Below are 27,092 nucleotides of genomic sequence, written 5' to 3' on the forward strand. Positions count from 1 at the left end.
ATCAAATCTCTTCTCTCCTACAATATCTCAAGACTAATACCATGTTTGAATAACGTAGCAGCTGTAATATGAATTAAACTCAAACATGCCCACAAAACAAGATTCAATGGACAAACTAGGCAAAAAGAAAAGCATATTATATATACACACATGTACATACACTACTGACCCAATCACACGTGTTGCAACCACTTTGCTAAAGTCTGAATCTGGTCAGTGCCTTGATGAGAGACCATAAGGAAACCCAATGTTCACAACCTTGAATTCTGAATGACAGGATAAAGCAGGATAAAGGTGTAACTACAAGGGGCATTCATTAAAGATTTCCCTTGACGTACTTCCCGTGGACTGAGACAAACGAAACTGGGCACAGTTATTAGTCTCTACATTGCTACCAGCAAGAGACAAACACTTCTCCCATCACTTTATGTAGCTGTGAAGACCTCGTTTGTAGAGGTTGGCAGGTTGTGACAGAAGCCACAACTTGACCTCAGAAATCAGCATTTCATCGTCTGGAAAAAGCTTGCCCTTCAAAAATAATGGTTGGAAAGGGGTAGAAGTCCGATGGTGCGAGGTTGGGAGGATAAGGGGTGTGAGGAAGGATTTAATAACTACAGAACTGTGCTTCTGTCTGAACAACATGTGAGTTATGAACTGGGACGTTATCCTGCAGGAGGCAGACACCTTTGGTCAGCATACCACGTCTCTCAATTTTTATGCCCTCCCGCAATTTGGCAGCAGTGAAGTGTAGTATGTCCTGGTAATTGTGGTACCCTTGGCCAGGAAATCCATCACCACTACTCCACGCTGGTCCCAAAAGATGGTGAGCATGACCTTGCCCACTGATGGTTGAACACGTGCCTACATTGGAGGTGGTGAGGCAGAGTGCTTCCATTGTTTGGACTAGGATTTAGTCTGAGTCATAACAATGGACCCATGTTTCATCCTAAGTGAAGTCTGGTGAAGACGTCATCATGGTTTTTGTGACACATGGCCAAAAGAGCCCGTGAGCATGTGACTCGTTCCTACTTCTGGAAAGGCATCAACAGCCAGGGTTGATGTTGACGTGAAAGTTGACGTGAACAACTTTCCCATGTGCAAATGGTCATGGATTATTTTTTCTACAGAGCCCACACTGATCTTGACATCTGCAGCTAGCTGGTGAACAGTTATGCTGTGATCCTCCAAAATGGTGGCCTCCACTTGCCAGATGGTGTCTTCATCAATGGCAGACTGTGGTCGCCCAGGAATGGGAGCCGTTCCACGGAAGTCCAACCACAAGATTCAGCTATAGTGGTACACTAAGAATGAAACTCCTGCTAGTGAAGTAGCTGTTGTATGAATGGAGTACTACAACTGGACATCATTCAGAGAACTGTGACATCACTCTAGGCACATTATATACTCCTGTCCTTCTAATAGTCTTCTGGAGGAGAGTAATTACTGACAGCAATATCTGTTTAGATGACATAGAAGTCATAGTCTGGAATGGAAAAAAAAATGAGTAGATAACATGGTTGGCATCAGTCTAGGGAAGCCATTTGGGCATCTGACACCATCAAGCATGGCTTCTCCATGCCAATGACAGCTACAATATGTAGATCAGAATAAGGAATTAGAGTACCCTATGCCAAAACAAAACACTGGGCCAGGTATGTTTCAGTGTTATCTCATAGAGGAGACTAGAGGACACTCTCCTGGACCACTATACCTGGAGATCATTTGTGGTGGCCCAAAGCTCGTTTTGAAGTGCACATTCACAGCTCCTTATTCTTTTTTAGTTATAATACAACAGCACTGTCACTTGGTAGAACATGAGACTCTTAATCTCAGAGTCATGAGTTCAAGCCCCACATTTGGCAAAAGATTCCTGCATTGCAGGCGGTTGAACTAGATGATCCTCGTGGTCCCTTCCAACTCTACAAGTTCAAGGATTCTATTATTATGTTTACTCTTATTGAAACATCCCAGTACTTATAGTTTGATATGCATTTTATGGATATAGGGGTCATGGTTCATGAAATAAGGTATTGCAGAATGTTGGTTAACAGCCATTACTGGAAAATGGTTTCCACAGATTTATGCAAACTTGCAAACGAGGGCTACTCAATTTTCTTTCATTCCAAGCAGGAATTGTCATCAGAAATGACTTTCCTACAGAATTCTATGATAGTGACAGAATTCATATGGCAGTATATTGGCAAAGAATGTGATCTGAAGTTAGACAACCTACTGCTAAGAAATTATAGTGAAGAAAACTAGGAGAAACTATTCTTGATAAGTACTGTTAACAACCAAAGTCAGTGTTCACTGAACAGAACAAGCAGCAGAGAGATATAGTCAACCGATGGAATTGTAAGCCTTACAAAAGATCCTAAACTACATACATATACAAGTAAGGATGCCAGTAAAGATTTTTTTTACAGCTTTGCAAGATTCCATTGTCTTAATAAGAGCTCATGCATTATCTCTCAGAAATCTATTTCAACAGATAAGCAAACATTTTTTCTCCAAATTTTCCCCCAGCCTGTAACTTGCATAGATTACATCACAATGAGACAAAGCTTTATAGTGAGCATTGTCTATTTTAAAGAATTTTGAATACTATTTTTACAATTACAAGTCAAAGCATTGACTCTTTGTTCTGAATACTTTTTGTTTTATGAAGGTTGTTGTGAAACATCAAAGCTTGCCTTATCTTATCTCACCAACCTTGTACGTTTTTATGTAGAATCAGTAGAAAACCCATACTTTTATCAACCTACCCATCAAATGGATAATTTCAAAGTTCAAATTGATAAAAAATAATAATAAATGATATGTGCTCTTCTATGTCACAAGAACACCCAGCAGGATTTGTACTGATTTCAACTGAACACAAAACTAGCAGAGGTTTGAATAACAGTGATTTGATTAAGGATTTTGCTTCAAATAAGTCTCAAAAAAGTTCATTTCATTAAACAGGGTAGCAGAACATTGACTCTTAAACCACTTAATCACTGTACCATTATTTATCAGTGAACAGGCTATCACCAATTCATCATATGTTCCTCTTACCATAAAATCATACCATATGTTTTTTAGGTCCTCCCCTCCACCTTATTTTTGTTTATGTAAGAGCATTACATACCGTGGGGGGGGGGAGAGGAGTATTTGATCCCCTGCTAAATTTGCCCGTTTGCCCTCTGACAAAGAAATGACCAGTCCATAATTTTAATGGTAGGTTTATTGTAACTGTGAGAGACAGAATAACAACAGGAAAACCCCCAGGAACCCAGAAGACAAAAGTCAGAGATTGATGTGCATTATAATGAGTGAAATAAGTATTTGATCCCCTATCAACCAGCCAGATGTCAGGCTACCTGGTATCTTCACTGTATGTAACGAGCTGAAATTAGAAGCACCTGCTGTAAGGGAGAGGTCTTACCTGTAATCCCAGCTTGTTACAGTACCTGTACAAAAGACACCTGTCAACAGAAGCAATCAATCCAGCAGATTCCGAAGTAGCCACCATGACCAAAACCAAAGAACTGTCCAAGAATGTCAGGGACAAGATTGTAGACATGCACAAGGCTGGACTGGGTTACAAGACTATTGCCAAGCAGCTTAGTGAGAAGGTGACAACAGTTGGTGCAATAATTCGCAAATGGAAGAAACACAAAACTGTCAAACTCCCTTGGTCTGAGGCTCCATGCAAGATCTCATCTCCTGGAGTTGCAATGATCATGAGAACGGTGATGAAGCAGCCCAGAACTACTCGGGGGGAACTTGTCAATGATCTCAGGGCAGCTGGGACTATCGAGTCACCATGAAAACAGTCGGTAACACACTACGCCGTGAAGGACTGAGATCTTGCAGAGCCCGCAAAGTCCCATTGCTCAAGACAGCACATGTACAGCCCGTCTGGAGGGGGACATATTATGCTTTGGTGGTGTTTTTCTGCTAAGGGGACAGGACACCTTCACTGCATCGAAGGGACGATGGATGGGACCATGTATCTGAGGTACTATTTCTGGGTTAGCAGAGTCTGTAATCTGAAGCGTATGTAACCTGAAGCGTATGTAACCCAAGGTACCACTGTACACCGATCCTGGCCCAGCTACACTGACTGCCAATTAATTTCCAGGCCAATTCACAGTGCTGATTTTCCTATAAAGCCTTAAATGGATCAGGACTGCAGTACCTCAAGGACTGCCTCTCTCCATATGAATCTACCCTAATCCTGAAATAATCATCTGAGATCCTCCTTCATGTGCCTCCTCCACAAGAGGTCTTGAGGGCGGCAACATAAGCAGGCCTGTTCTGCAGTGGCTCCCCATTTGTGGAATTCTCTCTGGGAGGATTGACTGGTGCCTTCATTATGCACTTTTAGGCGACAGGTAAAAACATTCTTCCTGTGGGAGAGAGTGGGGGCGGGGAGGGTGGTATTGTGAGTGGGTTTTTTTCGTTCTGGTTTTTATTGCGTATTTTGTGTGCTTTTCTTGTATTTTTATGTTGTGAACCTCCTGAGATCTACGGATGAAAGGCGGTATATAAAATTAATAAATAATAAGAAATAAAACACTGAATGTCATGAAAAGCATTGAGGCACAAATCTGCAACTAGGAAGGGATTTTAGAAATGCTGCTTCCTTTTTCCAGTGGAAGACTGGAAAAAGTTGTAAATGGACCCAATATGTGAGACTGTTGAATCTGTTTATTGCATTTGTGGAGAGGAACTTATGGCAAGTGCATTAGCTTTCAGCTTCCATGGTTTTCATTGCATGAGTGAATTTGTAGTTACCGTATTTTTCGCACCATAGGACGCACTTTTTCCCCTCCAAAAATGAAGGGGAAATGTGTGTGCGTCCTATGGTGCGAATGCAGGCTTTCGCTGAAGCCTGGAGAGTGAGAGGGGTCGGTGCGCACCAACCCCTCATGCTCTCCAGGCTTCGCACACCTCTCCGCAAGCAGCAGGAGCCCAGCGCTGGGCTCCCGCTGCTTGCGGAGAGGTGCCTGCATGCCGAAGCCTGGGCGCGCTGAGCTCAGCGCGTCCAGGCTTCGCGGACCTCTCCGCAAGCAGCGGGAGCGTTCCCGCTGCTTGCGGAGAGGTGCCTGCATGCCGAAGCCTGGGCGCGCTGAGCTCAGCGCGTCCAGGCTTCGCGGACCTCTCCGCAAGCAGCGGGAGCGTTCCCGCTGCTTGCGGAGAGGTGCCTGCATGCCGAAGCCTGGGCGCGCTGAGCTCAGCGCGTCCAGGCTTCGCGGACCTCTCCGCAAGCAGCGGGAGCGTTCCCGCTGCTTGCGGAGAGGTGCCTGCATGCCGAAGCCTGGGCGCGCTGAGCTCAGCGCGTCCAGGCTTCGCGGACCTCTCCGCAAGCAGCGGGAGCGTTCCCGCTGCTTGCGGAGAGGTGCCTGCATGCCGAAGCCTGGGCGCGCTGAGCTCAGCGCGTCCAGGCTTCGCGGACCTCTCCGCAAGCAGCGGGAGCGTTCCCGCTGCTTGCGGAGAGGTGCCTGCATGCCGAAGCCTGGGCGCGCTGAGCTCAGCGCGTCCAGGCTTCGCGGACCTCTCCGCAAGCAGCGGGAACGCTCCCGCTGCTTGCGGAGAGCTGCCTGTTTGAGGGCTGGGGTCGGGGGAAGCTCTAGCTTCCCCCGCCCCAGCCCCGCACCTGGGGGGGAAATAATTTTTTCCCCTTTATTTCCCCCCAAAAAAACTGGGTGCGCCCTATGGTCCGGTGCGCCCTATGGTGCGAAAAATACGGTAGGTCTTCTCAAACTGAAGGACTTTTGATCTCAGAATCAATAATGATAAATGCCTTCTCATAGATTTCCTTTTCTCTGTAGTTATTGCAACCAAGTAGCCACTGAGTAGTTCAGTATTCTGTGTTGAGAATTTTTATTGTCCTTCTTTATCAAACATCTCATTAAAAAAAATACATGTTTTTTCTCCCTTTTCAAAGTGTAAGTATGTCTTGAAGATGTAACCAGAGTTATTATTTTTATTAAATTTAATGAACAACAGCTACTCCTCTTTAAAATAATTCAACCTGACCTGTGCAACCAACTTCTGATGCTTCAGTGATTCTCAGATGCTCTCTGAATGCACATGACATGTCAGCTGCTGGCTGTACTGTCCCTCAGCTCTGAATACTTCTATTAAAGAACGGCCTTTCAACTATAGAAGTACACAACCATATAGCAGTGGGAGAACCACAGCATTTTGCCAGTCTAACCATACTTATAGGTATGGGAAACATTCTCTACCAATAGATCAGTGTTTCGTAAACTTGGGTTTCCAAACTGTTGTTGGACTACAACTCCCATCATCCCTAGCTAGCAGGACCAATGGGTGGATGATGGAAATTGTGGTCCCAAAACAGCTGGAGACCCAAATTTGGGGAACCCTGGTATAAATCATTGTCATCCTACCTGGTGCAAAATATCAAACCTTTGAAGAACAGCAGTTTGAATAGCCAGAGCACCTGCAATGATAGCTGAGATCGGAGTATGAAGAAGAAGACTTGTTAGTCTATTGTTACTCAAATGTCTCCAAGCAACTTGCAACAAATTTAAAGCATAAATATAAATACATTATTGCATAAAAACAAAATAAACCAACCCGTCTAACAGCCACAGGAAGCTTTGGCAGCATACTAGTAACAAAATAACAACATCTTGGTCTATCAAAAGCAGGGGGGAAAGAGAAGTGAAAAAGATGTCAAGGAAGGCAGAACTTGCTGTGGAGAGCATTCCGCAAATGGGGAAGCACAACTGAAAAGGCCCTCTTTTGTTATCACCACCATCCAAGCCTCCCTCAGAGAGGTGATCTGAAGGTTTGAAGGGTGGAGATTGATTCTGCTGCTGGGAGTTAGAGTCTCACAATTGGCTCTGCTGGCTTGTGCTGATGGGAGCTGGAGTCCAACAAGGCTTCCCACCCATGTTACATCATCACCCGTGAAGTCACCTCTCTCTCTTAGAAAATAAATTGCTTGTTTGTGGCGTACAAATTTTGTCTTATTGTCAGTCACCTTGGAATTCTTTTGGCAGGTGGAAAGATGGGCTACATTTTATATAAATAAATATAAGCAATACACCCAAGCTAATCATGCCAGATAAAAACCAGAGCACCCACTGCTAAGCGGGCTTTGGTATGAGTGTTCAAGTTACTCTGCACTGGTTGGAGAGGGGATCCTGGACACACAATCCACCCAGACTTCCTCTTCTGTTAGGTAGTGGGCAGCAGGGTGACCTGTACACCACCAGAATACCTCTCCTATCTCAAGATCCCAATACCAGATATATATACTCAAAACTGATAGTCCAGTAGACAAAATACCCGGAAAAGGACTGGAATTCTAAGTCAACAGCACCATTGTGTCCCTGCCCTCCAAGCCAACATATGCAAAGGAAGTTGCTTTATAAATTGTGGCACAACCGCCAAGGAGACCTGTGTGCTCTTACTTGCTCCAAATGCAATTCACAGAATGGCGTTAAGAGTTCTCAGTGAATTTGATGGCTAATTAATACTTGCTGGCAGCTGCCTCATAAGACTATCAATGGACTTGTGGACAGGCCACACTCACACAGAACATCTGGCTCACAAATGGCAAATCAGTATAAGCTGTAAGCTAGTCAGAGCTCCTCCAGACTCCTAAGGCACTTGGCTTGGCAGCTGCTGGCAAATGTGAGACAATCTTGAGAGACTATGTTGACTACCATGGATATCATTATGTTCAAATACAGGATATAAACCATTGAAATATATTGACAAAACCGAATGAGGCGCTTTCATAGCTATCTTGGTATCTAAGCTGTTTAAAGCATTAGGTCAAGCACAACAACTAAAACAGGAGTTGGTATAAAGCACTGATATTGTTATGTCTTTCCATAAATGAATAATCATTTGCTGAGTGTCCTTCCTAAGCAATTAGGAAAGAGTCATAGTCTGAAGCATAGATGTAAATTAATTTCAAAACGAAAACAAAAGAAATTCAGGAAGTGTTAGGAGGGGCCTGCCTTTTCTTCCTTGTAAAGGTTAGTGGAATGAGCTAGAATGATACCTTGTCTATTTTTCTAAGAGCTAACAAATAAAGGTCACAATATCATAGGGTACTGCAGAAAAGAAGTAGCATCAAAAATGCCATAGGCACTATTCAACAGGTGCTTGTAGCAATCACTTCCCAGAGTAGAAAAATAACAGATTTCAATTTTGGGAGTTAGAAAAGTTGAAGACCCCTTGAGCTTCCTGTACAAATCTTTGCAGGAGAGCTTTGCAAAAATCCAGGTAGATTCCAGAACAACCTCAAAACTATTCTAAAGCAGGTGTGTTTGTGTGTGTGATTAAGAACAGTTAACTCTGGCTCACCTGACATTCCAACAGACTGGAAATTGGACAATTTATGGAATTGTCAGAGTCACAATGGAGCGAGCTACTGTATCAAAATACTGAAATCAAAACATTTCAGATACTGAATTGCTTATTTACTGGCTAGATTTCAGTTTTTCCTATGCTTGCTTTGCCACTCTATTACTGGAGACACTCGGGACAAAGATGTCTGTCTACATTATATGCTATAAGAAGCATTTCCTAAATGTAGCTACTGTGTTTGCCAATATTTACAACTTCAAAACCTGGAGGATGTCACATTGCTGCCTCCCTCCAATGCTGTAATATATATTATTATTATTATTATTATTATTATTATTATTATTATTATTATTATTATTAGCGGGGGTAGGATGCATATACATTTGTCAAACATCAGGCCAAAGTACAATTTAAATACATATTCTAGTGATAATGTCAATATTAAACACTCAGCACTAAATGCAACATTAAACAGTGGCTAAATACAGCAGTAAACAGTGGCAGTAGTTTTTTATAACACAATTGTAGTTTTGAATGTTATACCTCCTAATACTTTGCAGAGATGGGGAGCAAAAAAGGAAGACAACACAACATGCTCTAAACAAAGCCACCAGTTCTTCACCCACAGTGAGGTGATTCTACAAGCCTGGAATCTGTCCATTCATACAGTAAGATTCATTAAGCTGTAGCAAGAGAATAAAGAGGGAAAAGGCATAGGGAACCATAGAGTGAAACTACATATTACACTTGATGCTGAGATGCCTCCAAAAATAGCATTGCTACATAACTTCTTCTTCTGCATATCATGTAGGAATGCTTACCTGATAGGCAGCCCCACAGAGTGTATTACATTACCCATTAAAAAGTTAAGACCATCATAGAATCATAGAATTAAGGAAGTAACACATGAAATAACTAAAGAAAATTTCTTTCCATTATCTTATAAAAAGGCTCCTTGGTCTTCTGCAGTCAGGAATCATAAGGGTGTAACCAAGGATATGAAAATCGTCAATGATTTTGAACACTAAGCATGCTATTCTTGCATAGGCTAGCATATCTATTGTTTTTGAAAATACCATGTACAATATAATGATTCTAATCACAGACTACCTAAACCATTTACAGTGGAACCTCGTGTTATGGACAGGATCCGTTCCGAAGGCCCATCCACAACACGGAACTGACGATTTAGGGCTTCTGTGCATGCGCGAGAGGATAAACCCAGAAGTAACCCATTCTGGTACTTCCGGGTTGCCGTGGGATGCAACATGAAAACACGTAACCTGAAGCGGACGCAACTTGAGGTATGACTGTAGTGATTTTACCACCACCACATTGTGCTAATGCACCAACAGCTACCTCCTAGAGCAGTGCTTTCCAAACTTTTCATGTTCGTGACACACTTTTTAGACATGCATCATTTTGCAACCAGAGGTGCTCTCCACTGGCAGAGCATGTCTGCAAGCTGCCCAGGGTGCTGGTGTGTCACTCAGCCCCCTGCCACATCCATCCCTGGATCCAGGCTTTGTAAGGCCACTCGGGGAGGATGGTGTGGGGATGTGACAGCTATGCACCCTGATTGAAAGACACATAATTTTATTATAATTATTTAATGAATTTATATACTGTCCTATACCCAGAGGTCTCAGGGCGGTTGACGCATCCCCACACCATCCTCCCTGAGCTGCCTTGCAAGCTTTGGATCTGGAGAGGGCAGCATGAGAAAGGCATCACTACGTGGCCCTCGATCCTAGCCTGGGATCAAATGGCTGCCATGTCCCCACGCCGCCGCCCCAGCAGCTTTGCTACTTGGATTGCAGCCTTGGTGCCTGCTTTTGTGCTGGAAGAATAAAGCACAGAGTTGTGCGTTTTGCTTTGCTTTGCTTGCTGCAAACCTGGAAATAAGTTGTCTCTCTCTCTCTCAGGTGAGGTGCTCCAAGGGTTAAACCTAGAGACTGTCCCATTGCCCAGAGGCGCCCAGGTCTCACAGAGAGGGTTTTTTGGGGGGGATTTAAATACTAACAGCTTCCTATTCTGTTCTAGCTATTCTGGGGAGAAATAAAAAAAATGGCTTTGGGATTTCCTAGGAGTAATATTGTTGGGAGGGGGGTTGGTAAATTTGGAGGAAAGGTGAGTAAATAATTCCAAAAAAGGGGAGGATTTGTTGCTGCTTTGCAGAGAGTAGTGGGGGAGGGAACGGGACTTCAATGGAGGATGCAGATATGGAATCTCATTTCTTTGCAACCATCAAGTTCAACCAGGGAGTAAGTCATTTGCAAAAGGGCTGATTTCAAGGGAGGAAAGTGTTAAAAAGGTTCAAAACTGTCAGATCTTTAAATTGGCCCCTGTAGATGTTTGTTTTTAAATGGCAGTGTTGACCTGCAGGAATTAAGCCCTCTGGAGTTGGCAGCACAGATCACCTGCGCCTGTTTGCTGCGGATGGAAAGGTGTGCAGGGCATGTCTGGTGCTAAATGGGCTCTCCGCAGCCTGTATGCCCTTGCTGCTCTCCCCTCCCTCTCACACACCAGAACCCACCCGGCATGCACAGAGCCCTGATGGGTGGCAACAGCCGAAGGAGGCGCAGCAAGGGCAGAGTGCACTGTGGGGCAGCTGGCAGAGACGGGCAGGAAAGGGTTGTGCCGCTCTGTACCAGAGAAGCTTCAGCTGCTTCAGCGGAGAGGGAATAGTAATTCTCCTCAGGTAAAAAGACTGGAGATTGGCTGGTTAGTCCAGCATGATGTGACATACCCCCACACTGAAGTCAACATACTAATGTGTTGTGACACACGGTTTGGAAAGTTCTGTTCTAGAGGAAGCAGATTAACAATTTCACAGTAAAAACTATGCATTGAAAGAGCAGCAGTCAATGTACATTTTTACTAGAAAAAAATGGGCAGATAACGTTAAAACTATATTGACTTTTAGAAAAGATGGGATATACTCATAATCAGTCAGTTTAGGCAGAGGACTGCTGAATAAAGTTGGTGATTCTAAAAAGGCTGCCCATCAGCAGTCATTTCATCCAGCAATTTCTGTGGGAGAACAAGACCTCATCTACTAGTCTGGCTAGGACTGACAGCTATTTGGCTGCTCCTCTTCCAAAATCATCTCCTGCACTGGGCCATTCCACCTCTGACCTTTATGTAGCATTGTACACAATCAATATCAGTATTTGCTATCCCCGTTCTCTTCCCTTTTTTCTTTTGTATTTTGCCTATAAAACATTATTTTAGGTTGTAAAGCACATCAGGTGAACTGAAAAAGGATATAAATAAATGAAAAGTTGCATAACATTGTATGGCTAGTTGGATCAAGGCTCAGGCTGTAGCTCTTATGTATTCTTAATGTTTGAGTAATGCCTGATTAAAAGCTCTGGATTGCTGATGTGATAAAATCTACGGATTGCCTTTATTACAAAATAAAAACTTGTGATCTTTATAACTACCCAGAAAACATATAAAACAGAAAATAACTAAAATGTGTGTGGACATTTAAAAGTTGCAATTTATTTTTTGCATTCATAGTTCACCCTTCCCCCAAAGAGCTCAGGGCAGAACATATGGGGTTAATCCAATTTATCCTAACAACAATCCTGTGAGGCACCTTAAACAGCAGATTGAGAATCTGCAGAAGCAAGCTTCGTATCTGTAGGGATGTGAATCCTGGTTTCTTAAGTCCGAGGCCAATACTTCACCTATCAGATCACACTATTAATTACTCCACACACGAATCATTAATAATTACAGTAGCTTATACTGTACATTAAAATACAATATTGACTACTACTATTCAGTGGCTGTTGCTGTGTATGCTCTCACAATCACATAAGTGTGTGTGTGTGTGTGTGTGTATATATATATATATATGGTTTTGGTGTCCTCGGGTGTCTTCCCGTGTAAAAGTTGGGGTGTCTAGGCGACGTTTCGACGAGGTCTCACTCGTCATCTTCAGGCTGGTGCTTTCGGCTTCTTGTTACTGGAACAAATATATATATATATATTTGCTTTCGTAGATTTTCACGGGTACAGGAATGTAGGTTTTGGTGTCCTCGGGTGTCTTCCCGTGTAAAAGTTGGGGTGTCTAGGCGACGTTTCGACGAGGTCTCACTCGTCATCTTCAGGCTGGTGCAAGAAGTAACAAGAAGCCGAAAGCACCAGCCTGAAGATGACGAGTGAGACCTCGTCGAAACGTCGCCTAGACACCCCAACTTTTACACGGGAAGACACCCGAGGACACCAAAACCTGCATATATATATATATATATATATATAATTGAAGCTAAGTTTTCTTGACCAAGTTAAGAGAGTGAGCCTTTTATAAATTTATTATTATTATTATTCATATTAATTAAATGTCTATACAACCCTTCATCCAAAGATTACAGGGCAGTTTACAACATAAAAACACAAAAATCATAACATTACATTACATTAAAAACAATAATGCCCTCCTATGCCCAGTCTTTCCTTTTTAAAGAACCAAGTACTACATTATACATAGTTGTAGGATCTTCAGCAGCTTACTGAATTTCATCTCAGAATAATGCAACTAAGAGCCTGGGTGGGGGGGGGGGGATATCTAAAAGGAATGATGAACTTGATCATCGTTCTGCAGATATCTGGAAAATGTATCTCACTAATTAGCTGGCTCTGGACAAATGAATTTTGCCATGACATTTGCTATAAAGATAGTGTGGAATGCCAAAGAAGAGAGAAGCCAAGTCCTGGCTTCGAAGTTCAACAGTGGGCCAAACAGAAATAGGTGACAGAGCTTCGATAGTCTTGTTTTAGAAGGTCAGTTTCTGAATGTGCCACTGCAGAATGCTGAAAATAGGATTCACATCTAAGAGTCATGTAAAATAAAAGGGCATTACTTTATATGCTTGGTTACAGAATATGCAAATTTATTTAAAAGCCAGATAACAAGTCAACTGGAAAAAAAACTTTTAATTTTTAGGCCTAATACATGGTCTTAAAATAAAAATCTCCAGCTCATAACAGATCCAAATAAAAATACACTACATTTTTTTTAAAAGATACAGAACTTCTTCTGAGGCTTAGAAAACCTGTTAAGCAGCAACAGAATATACAAGAAAAAGTTCTCAAACTTTGTTCTGTGGGTCACACTTGCAGAATATTTCTTTTCATGCCACACCAATTTTTTTTATTAACAAGAAATACATTGGAAAACAAAAAGGATCAACTCCTAGCTACATAAGAATATGAATCATTCCCAAAATGTAATTATAAACAAGCCTCTTACATATGTACCTTAAGTATATATACAAACTCAATGAGAGGTGTGAATTTGCTTATGCCAGGTAATCTCATTTATATTCGGTCTAATTTGAGACAAACTAACTCATCTCCTCATCAACACAAAGAAGCCTTTCTCTTTTCTGATCTTTCATATTTGTCAGAGTTGAAAATCCCTGTTCCTACAAAATGTCACAGAGAACTGTAGAATAATAGCCAATGCTCTCAAAGAGAGGCGTGGATGCAGTTTTTGGTTGTATATTCCCACCCCACCCCACTTTTTGATATTCTACTGAAATGTTTAAATGCGTCTTTGATTGTTCTTGAATCTTCCTGCCATACTTGCCATCATCTCCTGCCACACCAATGTGGTGTGCCACACCGTTTGAGAACCACTAGCCTAACCATAGGTTAAAATGAGCACATTGGATTGTTTTCAAAGTTTGCTTTGCATTAGTGGGAAAAAGTGAGATGGGCAGAAAATCCACCCAAATGAAACCTTTCTTTTTCTGTGGAAATATTTTTTGTAAGTTTATTAGCAACTATGAGTGGAAGCCAATTAAAGCTACAGCATCAGGCAAACTTAGCAATATAAAAGGCTTTAGCTTTATTTACTATATAAAAATGACAAATTAGATAACTCTCTAGAACAGCCTTTATCAACCTTGGGGTCCCAGATATTCTTGAGCTACAATTCCTATCATCCCTGACGATTGGCCATGTTGGCTAGGAATAACAGGAGTTGTAGTCCAACAACATCTAGCGACAGAAGATCAAGAAAGACTGCTCTAGAACGCCACAATTTTTTTTATCAGAATTAGCTTAATTTGTATAGGAAAATTTTCCAATTCAAAAATTTCCAGAAAACCCAGATCTCCAGAAAATCCAGAAAATCAGATCACCGATGGAAAAGCACTTATGTCCATGTAAAGTGGGGCACCTGATTTTTACTGATTTTCCTCTATCCACCAAAGCAATATGGGATACAGCAAAGAGAGCTTCAATAGATGGTTGAGCAGATCAGTTAAAATTAGGTGTGTGAACAGAAGTATTTTCCACTAATGTAAAATCACCATTTGATACAAGCCCTTGAGTTGTGCCTACTGTGCTATATCCATAGCTAACGCAGATGCTACAAAACATCGGTATAATATGTGTCTGTCCTCCAGAAGCCAGGTTATAAAATTCCGTAATAAATCTAGCTTTGTAACTGTCTCCTAGGACTATGTCACATAGAAAACCATTGCAGTAGTCATTTTTCAAGTATTATTGGGATTCAGCAATATATTATCCTGTTGGGATTCAGCAATATATTATTTGTTGTTGGAGCAAAATTTAAATCCACAGGGAAGACTTGGGTTTTAGGCAACATCAAGAGGTTACCTCTGTAGAAGAAAGTATTCTACAACAGCTTGAGGAGGAGATTACAGCAGGATTTGGCTGCAAGATACAAGGTAATGCTACCAAGAAGTTGAGTCACTGCTAGCACTATTCCAATAATTCATTCAAAACTGTTTTTAAATCTGGTAACAGGGATGGATTGGCTTGCCCACTCTAAGCCAACCGCTGAAAACTCTATCATGGTTTCACTCAATGAAACCTGGGAATTGCAGTTTTACAGTTCCCAGGATTCTTTGGAGAGGAACCCACAACTGTTTTAAGCCGTATAATGCTGCTTTAAATGTATAGTATAAGTGAGGTCTGAGTCTAGGAATTTGCTTTCAATTGAAACCAATCCATTACCACTTTTCACTCCACAAAATAAGTCCTCTCCATGCCGCCCCTTGCTTACTGCAGGGATAGCCAAGTTCTCAAAACAAGCTTCTGTGGAAAAAGTTAGCAGATCATTTCCTTTAGAAATGATTTTCATCTCCAGCATCCTCTATGTAGTTAAGACTGGAAAAGTCAAACATATGCTGAATGTAGACATAAAAGGATTTTAAAATGTTAAATGTTCTGAGCACCTAATTTCCATCAACTAACCAGAAATCTGGTATAATTTGCTTTCTGGTATCCTTTGTTTTAGTTTTAAGGAACCTTGGTTTCATGTAATTCCAAAAATGAGATATTAGACATTCTTTGCTCCAGCAATCCTAGGTGCACCCTGAAATCTACATAGCACATGGTTGATCCTAATCCAATTAAATCTGTTATCTACTCCCACACTCCATTTTAAGACTGTGACTAAATACAGACTTTGTGGCTTCAACATCAAGCCAGCTCTTTCCCTTCCTCTCTCTCCCTCCTGTCCCTCCCTTCACTTAAGTTCCAACCTGATTAAGAGTCCTAGGGAACTTAAAAAACTTACTATTTTGTGGCTTTTTTGTTTGTCCTAATAAACCTATTGCCAGTCTGTCAATTTCTGAACAATTCTTATAGAACAACATAGGTCCTTTTTTTAAAAAAACTGCATTAAAAAATTATGTAACCATGAAATTCCATTCAAATTCCTAGAGATTGTAAAGTGTTTCAGAAGTTGAGCACCCTCATATTAAAATACCAGATCAATGTATAAGATTATTTATTCATAAAATTAATTACAGACCACCCCTCATATATCAAAGCTGTGTGCAACAAAGTATGCAAGTACAATAAACATAAAATACAATAATAATCATACAAATAACTAGCTATCTTGAAAAAAATTAAACAACTGAATAGGCCTGTCACATAAAAAGGCCTCTAAGAGGCATCTGAAAATTAACAGTGAGGATGCCTGCCAAGTCTCTGTTGGAAGAGTGTGTGACTATCAACACTAAGTGCCAGGCTTCTAATTGAAGCCAGTCGGTCTTCTGAAACACAACAGAACAACTAATAGCACTCCTCCAGGTGACCTCAGTAATCAATCTAAGGCGGTCCTCAATTTTACTAAGACATTTTCAAAGAGTTTAAGAACATAAGATGCTGGGTAAGACCAATTCTCTATCTAATGCAGCACTGTATTTTCAAGTGGCCAGCTGTAAGCTTCATGAAAGCATGAACACACATATTTGCATGTGTGTGTTAAATTGAGAGAGAGAAACTTATCAAGCTCCCCAACCCCTAAAAATCCACTTTATAGCAAGTGCAGTGGTTACTAGCCATGAAAGCTATGTTCTAACTCCACTGTCAAGAGGCAGTATGCCTCCAAATACCAGTTGCCAGGAATCACCAGTGGGGAGAATTCTATTGTAAGTGGTTTGTGCTTGCAAGCTTCCCACAGGCATCTGTTTTGTTGTGAGAACAGAATCTGACTACATAGCTCTTTGGCCTGATCCAGCAGGGTTCTTCTTGTGTCCTTAGCTGCATTGCAGGAAAGAATATCTGGTGCTGGCTCCTGCTCCAATGGGGCTGGTTGTTGTATTTTCTGAGCATATGTGGTGTATCCACTGTGATGACTGGGCCAAAGTCTTCTAGAGAGTTTCATTTCTGAGTGGATGAGCAGAACTGGATCTCCACAGTCCAAGTCCAATGCTCTATCCATTAAATCATACTGCCTCTAAGAGGCAAATCTTTCCTCCACTGCTGGACCTGAAATGTTATTCTTATTTGGGAAATTACACACAGAGGTGTGCATTACAAAGTGGGCCAGAAGGCCGAGCAATGTAAAAAACAGGAGTGTATCATTAAGTATGCAGAACAGAGATGAGGACCATTCGAAAGAGCTGAAAATACAACCAGAGTAGATGTGTTACCCACTTGTAGTGAGTGGGTGACAAATATTTTCTGTAGGAGCTAGCTGTGCTCACTTTCAATTGAGCCCAACACCTATAATAAAATCTCCATAAGTACAGGTAACGACACTTTAGGCACTTCCAATGGATGCACAATGGCTTTGGGACCCAGAAAAGGCAGAAAAGGGGCATAATGGTGCGGGGAACACTTATACATGCTCAGGGCTGCCATACGTCCTGATTTTCCCAGACATTACTGTGGTACCTTGGGTTACAAACACCTTGGGTTACAAACGCTTCAGGTTAAAAACTCCGCTAACCCAGAAGTAGTACATTGGGTTACAAACTTAGAAGAAGAAGAAGAAGAAGAAGAAGAAGAAGAAGAAGAAGAAGAAGAAGAAGAGTAGTAGTAGTAGTAGTAGTAGTAGTAGTAGTAGTTTGGATTTGATATCCCGCCTTTCACTCCCCTTCAGGAGTCTCAAAGCGGCTAACATTCTCCTTTCCCTTCCTCCCCCACAACAAACACTCTGTGGGGTGACTGGAGCTGAGAGACTTCAAAGAAGTGTGACTGGCCCAAGGTCACCCAGCAGCTGCATGTGGAGGAGCGGAGATGCGAACCTGGTTCCCCAGATTACGAGACTACCGCTCTTAACCACTACACCACACTTTGCCCCAGGATGAGAACAGAAATCGTGTACTGGTGGTGCGGCGGCAGCAGCAGGAGGCCCCATTAGTGAAAGGTTAATTAGTTAATTAGTGAAACCTCAGGTTAAGAACAGTTTCAGGTTAAGAACGGACCTCTGGAACGAATTAAGTCTGCAACCCGAGGTACCACTGTACTGGGATATCAAAGGCAGAAGTGACATCCTTTTTGTTAAAAAAAAAAGGCTCAACAACTTTAGGGGTGTCCTGGATTTTACAGAACCCTGTATGAAATGGTCACTACCTGTGTTCTAACAGCAGCTTCAGTCTCTAGAGTCTGCCTGTCTCTTTCTGGACACAACAATGCAACTATGTTATTCCAGGAAGGAAAGCCCTTGCCAAAATACTGCAAACTTTAGTAACTTCCCAGTAGGACTATTGTAACAAACCCAACATGAGACTGCCCTTTAAATCATGCTCAAAAATTTAAGTGGTTCAAAATGCCACTGCCAGAATAGTTACTGGCTCTGACAAGACAAGAATGCATAACTTTTAAAACTGTTAGTTTTTTCACTGGTTCCCAACCCCAATTCAACGTGCTGGTTCAGCTAGCTTTCCAAAAAGTCCAGCACCTCTAACTTGTCTATGCAGGCAAAGTTGGGATACTGATCAAGCTTTTTAAAAAAAATCATCACACAGAAAACAAGTACTGTGCAAAATTGTCTGCCCTTTTGAAACCACAAAGCTGGGTATACTAAAAAGTCCTTCATACACATGATTATGCAAATTCATTATAAGCACTAGTTCAAACTATACATTTGTAATAGTCTGTCATCCTAGAAAAACTTCATATGGAGGAGACAATATGAATGAAACATGTAGCAAAGTACTGGAGTGTGCATCTTCAATATTCCGGCCAGTCAGCCACACCCTCAATTCAAGATGCTCCATTCCAGTCCTTCCTCTGTGGGGTTTTCTGTTCCCCCATCCACACAGCTCAGCCCTCAGTGAGCTGTTTGGTTCCCTGCTGTTTAGGAGGGTTGATAAAGTTTTCCTATGCTTCTGCAAACCTTGGAATTCCTCCCTCCTTCTCAATTATCCCATTTTGGTGACATTCCTATTGGCACTATGTTAGAGGGTGTGACCAATTACATCTATTACATCATTTATAATATATGCAAACATCCCAACCTGAACAATATCAAAAATAAATTATTACTTTATCTTGGAGACATTAAAATTTAAACATATCCCAAATCTAACCAAAGCTTTACAGGCTTTACTTGGTTAGTCAATGTGAAACACAACCCACTAACTGTAATTCTGTGTCAGCCTGAAAGTCCAGCTATATGAGATTCTTTTAACCAGCAGCTGTGTGATCCTCTTAGGTAGATTGTTACCAACAGGAGGCTGATGATGATGCAAGGCAAAAAAGCTTTCCGTTTCAGTACACAGATAACACAAGTGGATCCCAGCCTGAGATTCTGTCCAGTTTCACTGTGGATCTTTACAACCAAACAACTGTTTAGCCAACAACACAGTTAATTCTGATGTTTTAAGTATAAGGATGTAAAATGTTGACCTTCAAAGCACCAAATGGCTGCAGCCCTGTATACCTGAAGGGGTGTACCCCATCGTTCAACCTGGACACTGAGGTCCAGCTCTGAGGGCTTCTGGCAGTTCCCTCATTGTGAGAAGTGAAGTTACAGCAAACCAGGAAGAGGGCCTTCTTGGTAGTTGCGCCTGACCCATGGATGCCCTCCTATCAGATGTCAAAGAGATAAACAATCATGTGACTTTTCATATACAGCTGAAGGCAGCCTAGTTTCAGGAAACTTTTAATGTTTGATGTTTTGTTTTGTTGTGCTCTGTTAAATTTTGTGGGAAGTCCTCCAGAGCGACTGGGACAATCCAATCAGACAGGCAGGGTACAAGAACTATTTATGATTATGATTATTGAAATTAACAATTGTTTTAACTGAGATTGCACACTTTTATCCTTTTTAGGGGAAACCCAGCCAGATGGATGGGGTATAAATTACTACTACTACTACTACTACTACTACTACTACTAGGTATGTTCACACAAAAACGTCACATGCACTTTCCAGTTTGTCTCCTGAAAAATTCACTTTTTCCTTCAATTAAACTAACTAAATATGTGAAATAAAACTTTCTAAAGTGTTAACATTATACTTGAGAGCTTTTATCAGGTCTTTATTCAGTTTCTGAGTATAGTTGAATATTATTATATCATATCATATCATATCATATTATAAGTGTGTGTCTAAATCCAGATTGTAATAAGTTTTTGCTGACATGCTAAAGTAGAAGCAAGAGTTTAATCCTATCCATTCAGAATGATGTGAAGTGATAAAAAAATGCCTATCACTTAGATGAAAGCACCATTGTTAAAGCACTCATAAAACAGGTTCTTTGAAACTCATGTTCCTTCCACAGTAAATATCAGGAGATCATCCTTATCTTTGTGAGATATTTACACATAAAATTGCATGAATATTTTAAAGTTAGAGACTGAGCTATTTAGAAGTTAAATCGGTATATCAAAACTTTACACCTGCACAATTGTGTGGGTAGAGAAACAGCTATCCAAAATAAATTTTGGCAGATCATAAATTTAAATAAGAGAGAAACACAAGGTATGTCTACTAGATTCTAAATAGATACTGGTTATGCAGAAAGTTAATTACAACAATGATCTTTCTGACCCCTATTGAAAGAATTTAAGAATAAGATCATGTCTAGTTAGCATGTCTGGGAATGTAAAGATCTGGAATTCATCACTGGTTTATTTCCCCCATTAGATAATAACATATATTTTCACACACCAGACAGCATATATTTATACGTTCACACAACCACCAACAGCAACTATTATTATTACTGCTATATATGATCATTTGATACAAACAGTAATGGCTACATCCTTAAGCACACCTGAAAATAAACTCCACTAGAATTAATAAAACTAATTTTGCTAAGGGTCCAAATATGCATGGTTGCAATCCTGATGAAGTAATCCAAACCTTTGATCTGCCATGCTGAAGGGGGTGCGTGGATGAGCTGGAGGTGCCTTTCTGCCCAAACCTGCTAATAAGGAGCACCCCAATGCCCAAACAAAAGGCAGGCAGAAGTTCCCACCTGCAGTACCCCTTACCAGCAGTAGTCAATGGTAACCTTCAAAATGAGACACTTTGGGACAGAACTTTTTGACATCAAGCCAAACTGAGACCTCTCAGGTTTTGCTAGCCTGGGAGCTCACATAGCAAATACAGTAGACATTTTTGCCTCTCCCCACCCTTCTCCCCACCTGACTAGTGCATGTAGCGGGGTTGTGGATGCAGCAGTGGCTACACTGGTCTATTTAGCCCTGCCACTGCCAACCAGGGATTTGGACTGCCCATTAAATTCATTTCCATGAAACACACTTATGATCTTAGAATTGATTTGATTTCAAAGTAAAGACCTCAAAAGCAGCCAGCGTATACCTTCAAATAATTTTAGCCTTTGGGTCATATTCCTACAAGACCCTTATCAATGCCAAAAAAAGATAGTTCAGATCCGGCCAGCAGGGTCAATGGTAAGAGATGATGGGAATTTGAGTCCAGCAACATCTTGAGGACCACAGGTTCAACATACCTGCTCTACAGTATGTAACAAATTGAGCAATGAGAGAGAAAATTTCTGTGCCATTGTTCTTCCATCCCTACAGTCAAAGTTTGGGAGAATACGGAACCTAAAGATCATACAGCGAAGGCTATCATAAACCAAGGAAAAAACAACGAAGACTCAAATATAAGTACAATTAACAATTAACTGATTAAATAATTATAAGAAAATTCAAATATAAATGTGTGCTTGTCAACTATCTCATTCATTGGTAGCAAAGTAGATTTGCGTCTGATTGAGCAAATTAGAAGAATGATGTGCTTTAAGTAAAAGGGCTATCATACAGTCTTCCACTGAAAGCTAGGAGAGGAAGAGGTCAGGAATATCTCAGAAGGAATCAGAGTGCCACAGCCTCTTCACAATTGCTTATACCTGTCTTAAGAAACCTGCTAGATGTGTACTCCAATGCACAGCCTAAAGAGAGCAATTACTTTAAAAGCTCACAAGATGCCTAGGCATTACTACTGAGAATTAGCTTTGTAGATATTTGCCAGTTTAAAAGAATCATTAAGGCAGCCCTCCTGTTGGAGCTGGGAATGTAAGAAGTTGCATTTTGCCAGGTCAGACAATTTTCCAGGACTGTCTACAGTCTGTCTTGCAGTTCATGGAACTCACATATTCATACTACACACAGCAATAGTGTGCCAACAGCTCCCCCCCCCCCAAAGTATGCAATGCTTTTTATGTACACAGTCTTAATAATACTGAATACAGCAATACCTTGGAAGATAGGCCAGAATATCCAAAAAACAGAAAGGGGCTGTGTCTGATTGATACCGGTTTGTTTAAAGCCAAGTAATGTAGTAGTGGACCTTGGAGTCTCTAATTTCAGCAGCACCCTGTACCACTCCAGAATTCAGCACCCCTGCCTTCCATTCTAGATAATAGTTGCAGCACCCTGAGTCTTTGTGCTCCCCTAATCCATCTCTGGTCCCGGCTCAAAACACACAGACAAAGGCTTCAACTTGTAAGTAGGAAAGATATCCTTATTCAGGCAAGTAACTGTACAGGCTTGGCAGCAGACAGTGCTCAGAAGTCATGATTCAGGCGTTCAGAAGCATAGAAAGTAGAGAAGAAAGTATCCCAACAGGTTTCCCTGCCCTCACCTCCCAAGCTTTTAAAGATAAGGTATGCCTGAGTTTAGTCACAAGAGTCACTCATCTTGTGGGAATGCTGAGATTACAAACGCATGCTGTCAGGGCAGATGGGTCATTTTTTGTCAGTGAAGGCAGCACCTGATTCTAGGTCACAAGACAACACCATTATGTTTATGCTTCTGTTCAGTTGCTGCTGCCTCCTTTTCAGCCTTAGAATAATAGACTCAGACAGTGTTTGAAATTATCCATGCGCCAGGTTCATTTTGCACCTGGCTTTCAACCACTTGCAACCAAGAGAAGATGCTTAGGAACCAGGATGGCCCCTGGCACCTCCATCATTTGGAGGTGCATGCCTGGGGATCATTGGATCTGGACTGTTTTCACACACCAATACCCCATCCTTTAGAATTCCATCAGCTATATTTTATCTGTACTATCAGAATGAATTTCTGGAACCAAAATGCGTTAGGGGTTTTTGCAGCCTGAGCAGGAGCAGTCACTGCTAACAGATAGAGGTAGGAATAGGCCAATAGATCTGTGAACTGCCCCTGGATTGAGTGACTTTTCTTCTTTAAGTTCTAAAAGTACTTAATCTAGCTCAAGTTTGTCATCTGAACTAGCCAGATGTTTAACTGAGAATCAATCACAGTCAGTCCATCATTTGAAAAATAAGACTTTAGAGCAGTTTTACCCCAAAATGGCAACTAGGCATCCCATTTTGGTAACTGTAGCCTTGGTTTAAGGAGGCATTTGGTGCTTATCTTATATATCTGAGTTTCTAACACTGGAATCAGAGTTGGAAGGAACCACAAGGGTCATCTAGTCCAATCCCTTCCAATGCAGCAATATTTTCCCAATGTGGAGCTCAAACTCACAACCCTGATACAGTGGTACCTCAAGTTACAGAAGCTTCAGGTTACAGACTCCGCTAACCCAGAAATAGTACCTCGGGTTAAGAACTTTGCTTCAGGATGAGAACAGAAATCGCATGGTGGCAGCAGTGGGAGACCCCATTAGCTAAAGTGGTACCTCAGGTTAAGAACAGTTTCAGGTTAAGAACAGACCTCCAGAATGAATTAAGTTCTTAACCCGAGGTACCACTGTATTAAGAGTCTCATGCTCTACCAACTGAGCCATTTCAGCCTCCTCCCTCCTGGCTGATCAAAGCCCACCCCTGCTCTTTAGGAAGGTCGGAGGGGACAGCCGGCATCCCAGCTTCCTCTTGCACAATGGTTAAAGACAGTGTGGAAAGGGGAGGTCCCTTTCTTACAAATAAGACTTCCCCAATTCACCCCCCCCCATTTCTTCTTCTTCCTGTGAATCCAATCCCAAGGCCTATGGTCTCACAACACCTAGTAAACTTTACTGAATCTAGGACTTCTTCATTCATCACTTATGATCAAAGCTACACAATTTGTCATTATTTATTAAGTTACACCTACCCACCCCAATCCACCTTTTGGGCCAAACCTTCAGAAAATGGTTTAGAAACGAGGACATTAAAATAAAAACCCATAAAACAGCACCTAATTAGAACAAAGAGAACCAGCATTAAAAACCAAGAAGAGGTTTGGTAGAGCAAAAAGAGGGTTAAGAAATATTTAAAACCTAACAGAGGGCCAAATTAAGTTATCATACCAGTAAGTTCCAAAAGTGTGAGACCACAACTGAAAAAGCCCTTTCCCAACGCTAACACCTTCTGATATTTATCAGTGGCAGGGCAGGGAGCAGGACCTCAGAGGTCAGTCTTAGAGTCACCTAGAGGGAATTCTGCATTTCCTCAAGTACAAAATAGTGTTAATTGACTGCAACTTCCCAATGAAGGAGAATCTTTTGGAAATACATGAGTGGTAATACATTTATTGCAAAAGCAACAAAACAAAGCCCTATCACATGGTATACTGGAGCAGCAAAGTTAAATGAATGAATGAATCTGAGAACTATGGAGCAAACATGAATTTATAACTGATGCTTTTAGGGTTCTAACCAAATTATCTCTCAAAAACTGGTATTCCCATAGACAAATTAATAATTAAGAGTTGGGAGACACTTGTAACACACACAATTCAATAAAGTATTTTGCAAAAGGTGTTACAGGACCAAATGTCCTCAAATATTTTGAGCAAGCAGACACAAATTTTAGCTTCATAAAAGAAAACTTTGAGGGAAACATGACAAAATAAATGCTAAAAATATTATTTCTGCATTGTCTTACAGTAGACAACTATCTGACAACTATTATAGCAAAATTAGAATGAAAGAAAACAGTGCAATCCTATACTCAGAAGCATACCTTACTCCCAGGTAAATCATTTCCAAAGGCGTTTTCCTCACCATGTAGTTATCCTTTCAAAATCTGTAATAGGAAAGCCACCTAAGTGCTAAAGCATCTTCAGTTAACTCCAATATGCAAAGTTACCTGTTCTTTGAAAATGGTGCATCTTATTCTACTTTTGTTTTATCACCAAGAACTATAAAAATAAGTAGAAAGCTCACAAAAAAACACAGTATCATTACTAACCTAAAACTATGAAGAAAAATAAAGTGTGGTTTTGTTTCCTTTTAGTATCATAATTAATTTTATTTTCCACTAGCACAGAATTGCACAAGTTACAAACTAAGAAGGCTTGAGCTGCCATTTTCAAACAACCTACCAAACTGGTCACTCCAAAACAGACAGGCAGTGGCAGTTTAGCAACCGCTGCAACTTCAGTTTTATGCAAGCTCTTGAACATCGATTTAAAAGCAGTTGCATAAGCCCCAGAAAGGCAAAAATCTCCTTCTGCACTCTTCTTCATTATTATTCCAAGTGGGTGGGGGTGGGGGAGAGAAATATTTACAGAGAAACTGAGCATTACCTGAGTGTCACTTACATCGTCGCTAACGAGCTGGGCTATTATGCAGCAGAGCACAGGAAGGCACCTGGCGTGCAAATATACCAGGCACACCACACAAGAGCAGAAAGATGTGGAGGGAAAACATCCCCCGCCTCATCCCTTCCTTGCCTACCTTCCTGGTCACATAGACCTCTGCCAACACCTGGGCAAGCAGAAAACCAGGTTAGCTGCAGGAGCAAACAGCCGGTTTAATCTGAGTGCCCGAAGGTGGCGAGGAGGGGGGAGGGGAGGGAGGAGAAGAAAAAGAAACAGACCCCCCCCCATTATCAAGTCACTTCCCCCACCGTGTGAAAGCGCGTGGGCGCCACGGCGGATTCACTTGTCATGTCACTCAGCCCCAACGCCATGGAGCCGGTCCCTCTCTCTCCCTTCCTTGCCTCAGACAGACACGGCCGCCGCAGCAGCAGCTCAGGTGGGAACGGAGCCGAGCATCTCTCTCCCCCCCACCACCTCCCGTCGGGGAGGAGGCTTTGCTGCTTCGGTCACGGTCGCCTCCGTCTCTTTCTCTCGCCCTCCCTCTCATTCCCCCCCCCCCCGGCCATTTGCCTCTCCCGCCGCCACTTACTTGCCGATCACCTCGCAGAGCTCATACACATCCTCGAAGAGCACGTCGTCGTCGGCCATGGTCCAGATGGGGGCAATTCGCCACACGGGCGGCCGAGGCGGGAAGGGGGCGCGGGCACGATCCCCTCCGCGCTCCCCGCACGACGCGCCGCCGCCACCACCGCGTTAAATCCCAGCCGCCTCACGCCGCACAGATCCAAATCCGCCCCGGAGGCTCCAACGGCCACGCCGGGAATCCCTTCAGCCGCCGCTCCTTGTTCCTTCCTCCTGTGGGCCTCAGCCTCCCCGCGTGTCTCTCTCCGTCTCCTTCGCTGCCGCCGCCGCCGCCGCCGCCGCCAGGTCCTCACCTTTCCCCACCCCGTCCGTCGCGACCCTTTTCCCTTTGCTCCCCCACCGCTGCGGCCCTGGAGGCTAATGCCGGCAGGCGGCGGCGGGCGGGGTGGAGCAGGGACCACGGAGGGGATGGATACGGAGATGAACCGGCGGAAGGCAGAGCCGCCTCATTCGCCTCCCCTCCCCCACTGGTGCACACTCACACGCGAAGGGGCCGGGGAGAGAGAGGGAGAGAACGCGCGCGCGCGCACAGGGAGGGAGCGAGGGAGAGGCAGGCGCGGCTCCGACCACGCGCCAAGCAACTGCCGCGCTAAGCTGTTTAATGGAGGGCGGGCGCGCCGCCGCCGCCACCTTTCTAATCAGTCACGCAACCGCCCAGAGCCAGCGCGCGCGCTCCCTTCTTCGAAGTGCGCGCGCGCAGTCTTCTTCTTCTTCTTCTTCTTTGCCTCCTCCCCACCCCGCCCGGCCGGTCCCTCTTCCCCCATTTGACAAGTCCTTTGCCAGAACCGCGCGCAGAGCCACGCCCACAACACCCCCCCTCCAGGGGGCGCAAAGGGAGCGCTCTGCGCAGACGCGGGTGTGTTAACGTCATAGGGAAGGCGAAGGGGAAAATGAGG

The 27,092-nt window shown here is 42.6% G+C and overlaps 1 protein-coding gene across 13 annotated transcripts in view; it reads right to left on the reverse strand.

The window, feature by feature from the left end:
• Positions 1 to 26,848, reverse strand: part of CASK (calcium/calmodulin dependent serine protein kinase) — a 120,680-nt gene extending 93,832 nt beyond the window's left edge. For 4 of the 13 annotated variants that reach the window (XM_081908952.1, XM_081908949.1, XM_081908946.1 and 1 more), the window contains exon 1: positions 26,144 to 26,844. In XM_081908952.1, the coding sequence (XP_081765078.1) occupies positions 26,144 to 26,202 (59 nt within the window). In that variant the 5' untranslated portion in view covers positions 26,203 to 26,844. Of the gene's footprint in view, positions 1 to 24,974; positions 25,038 to 26,143 lie in introns of all 13 variants that reach the window. The other 9 variants (XM_081908947.1, XM_081908955.1, XM_081908954.1 and 6 more) reach the window with 6 other exon arrangements.
• Between the last annotated feature and the right edge of the window lie 244 nt (positions 26,849 to 27,092).

This window comes from Podarcis melisellensis (genome assembly GCF_964234715.1).
Source record: "Podarcis melisellensis genome assembly, chromosome: 4".
In the NCBI taxonomy this organism is placed as follows: Eukaryota; Metazoa; Chordata; class Lepidosauria; order Squamata; family Lacertidae; genus Podarcis; species Podarcis melisellensis.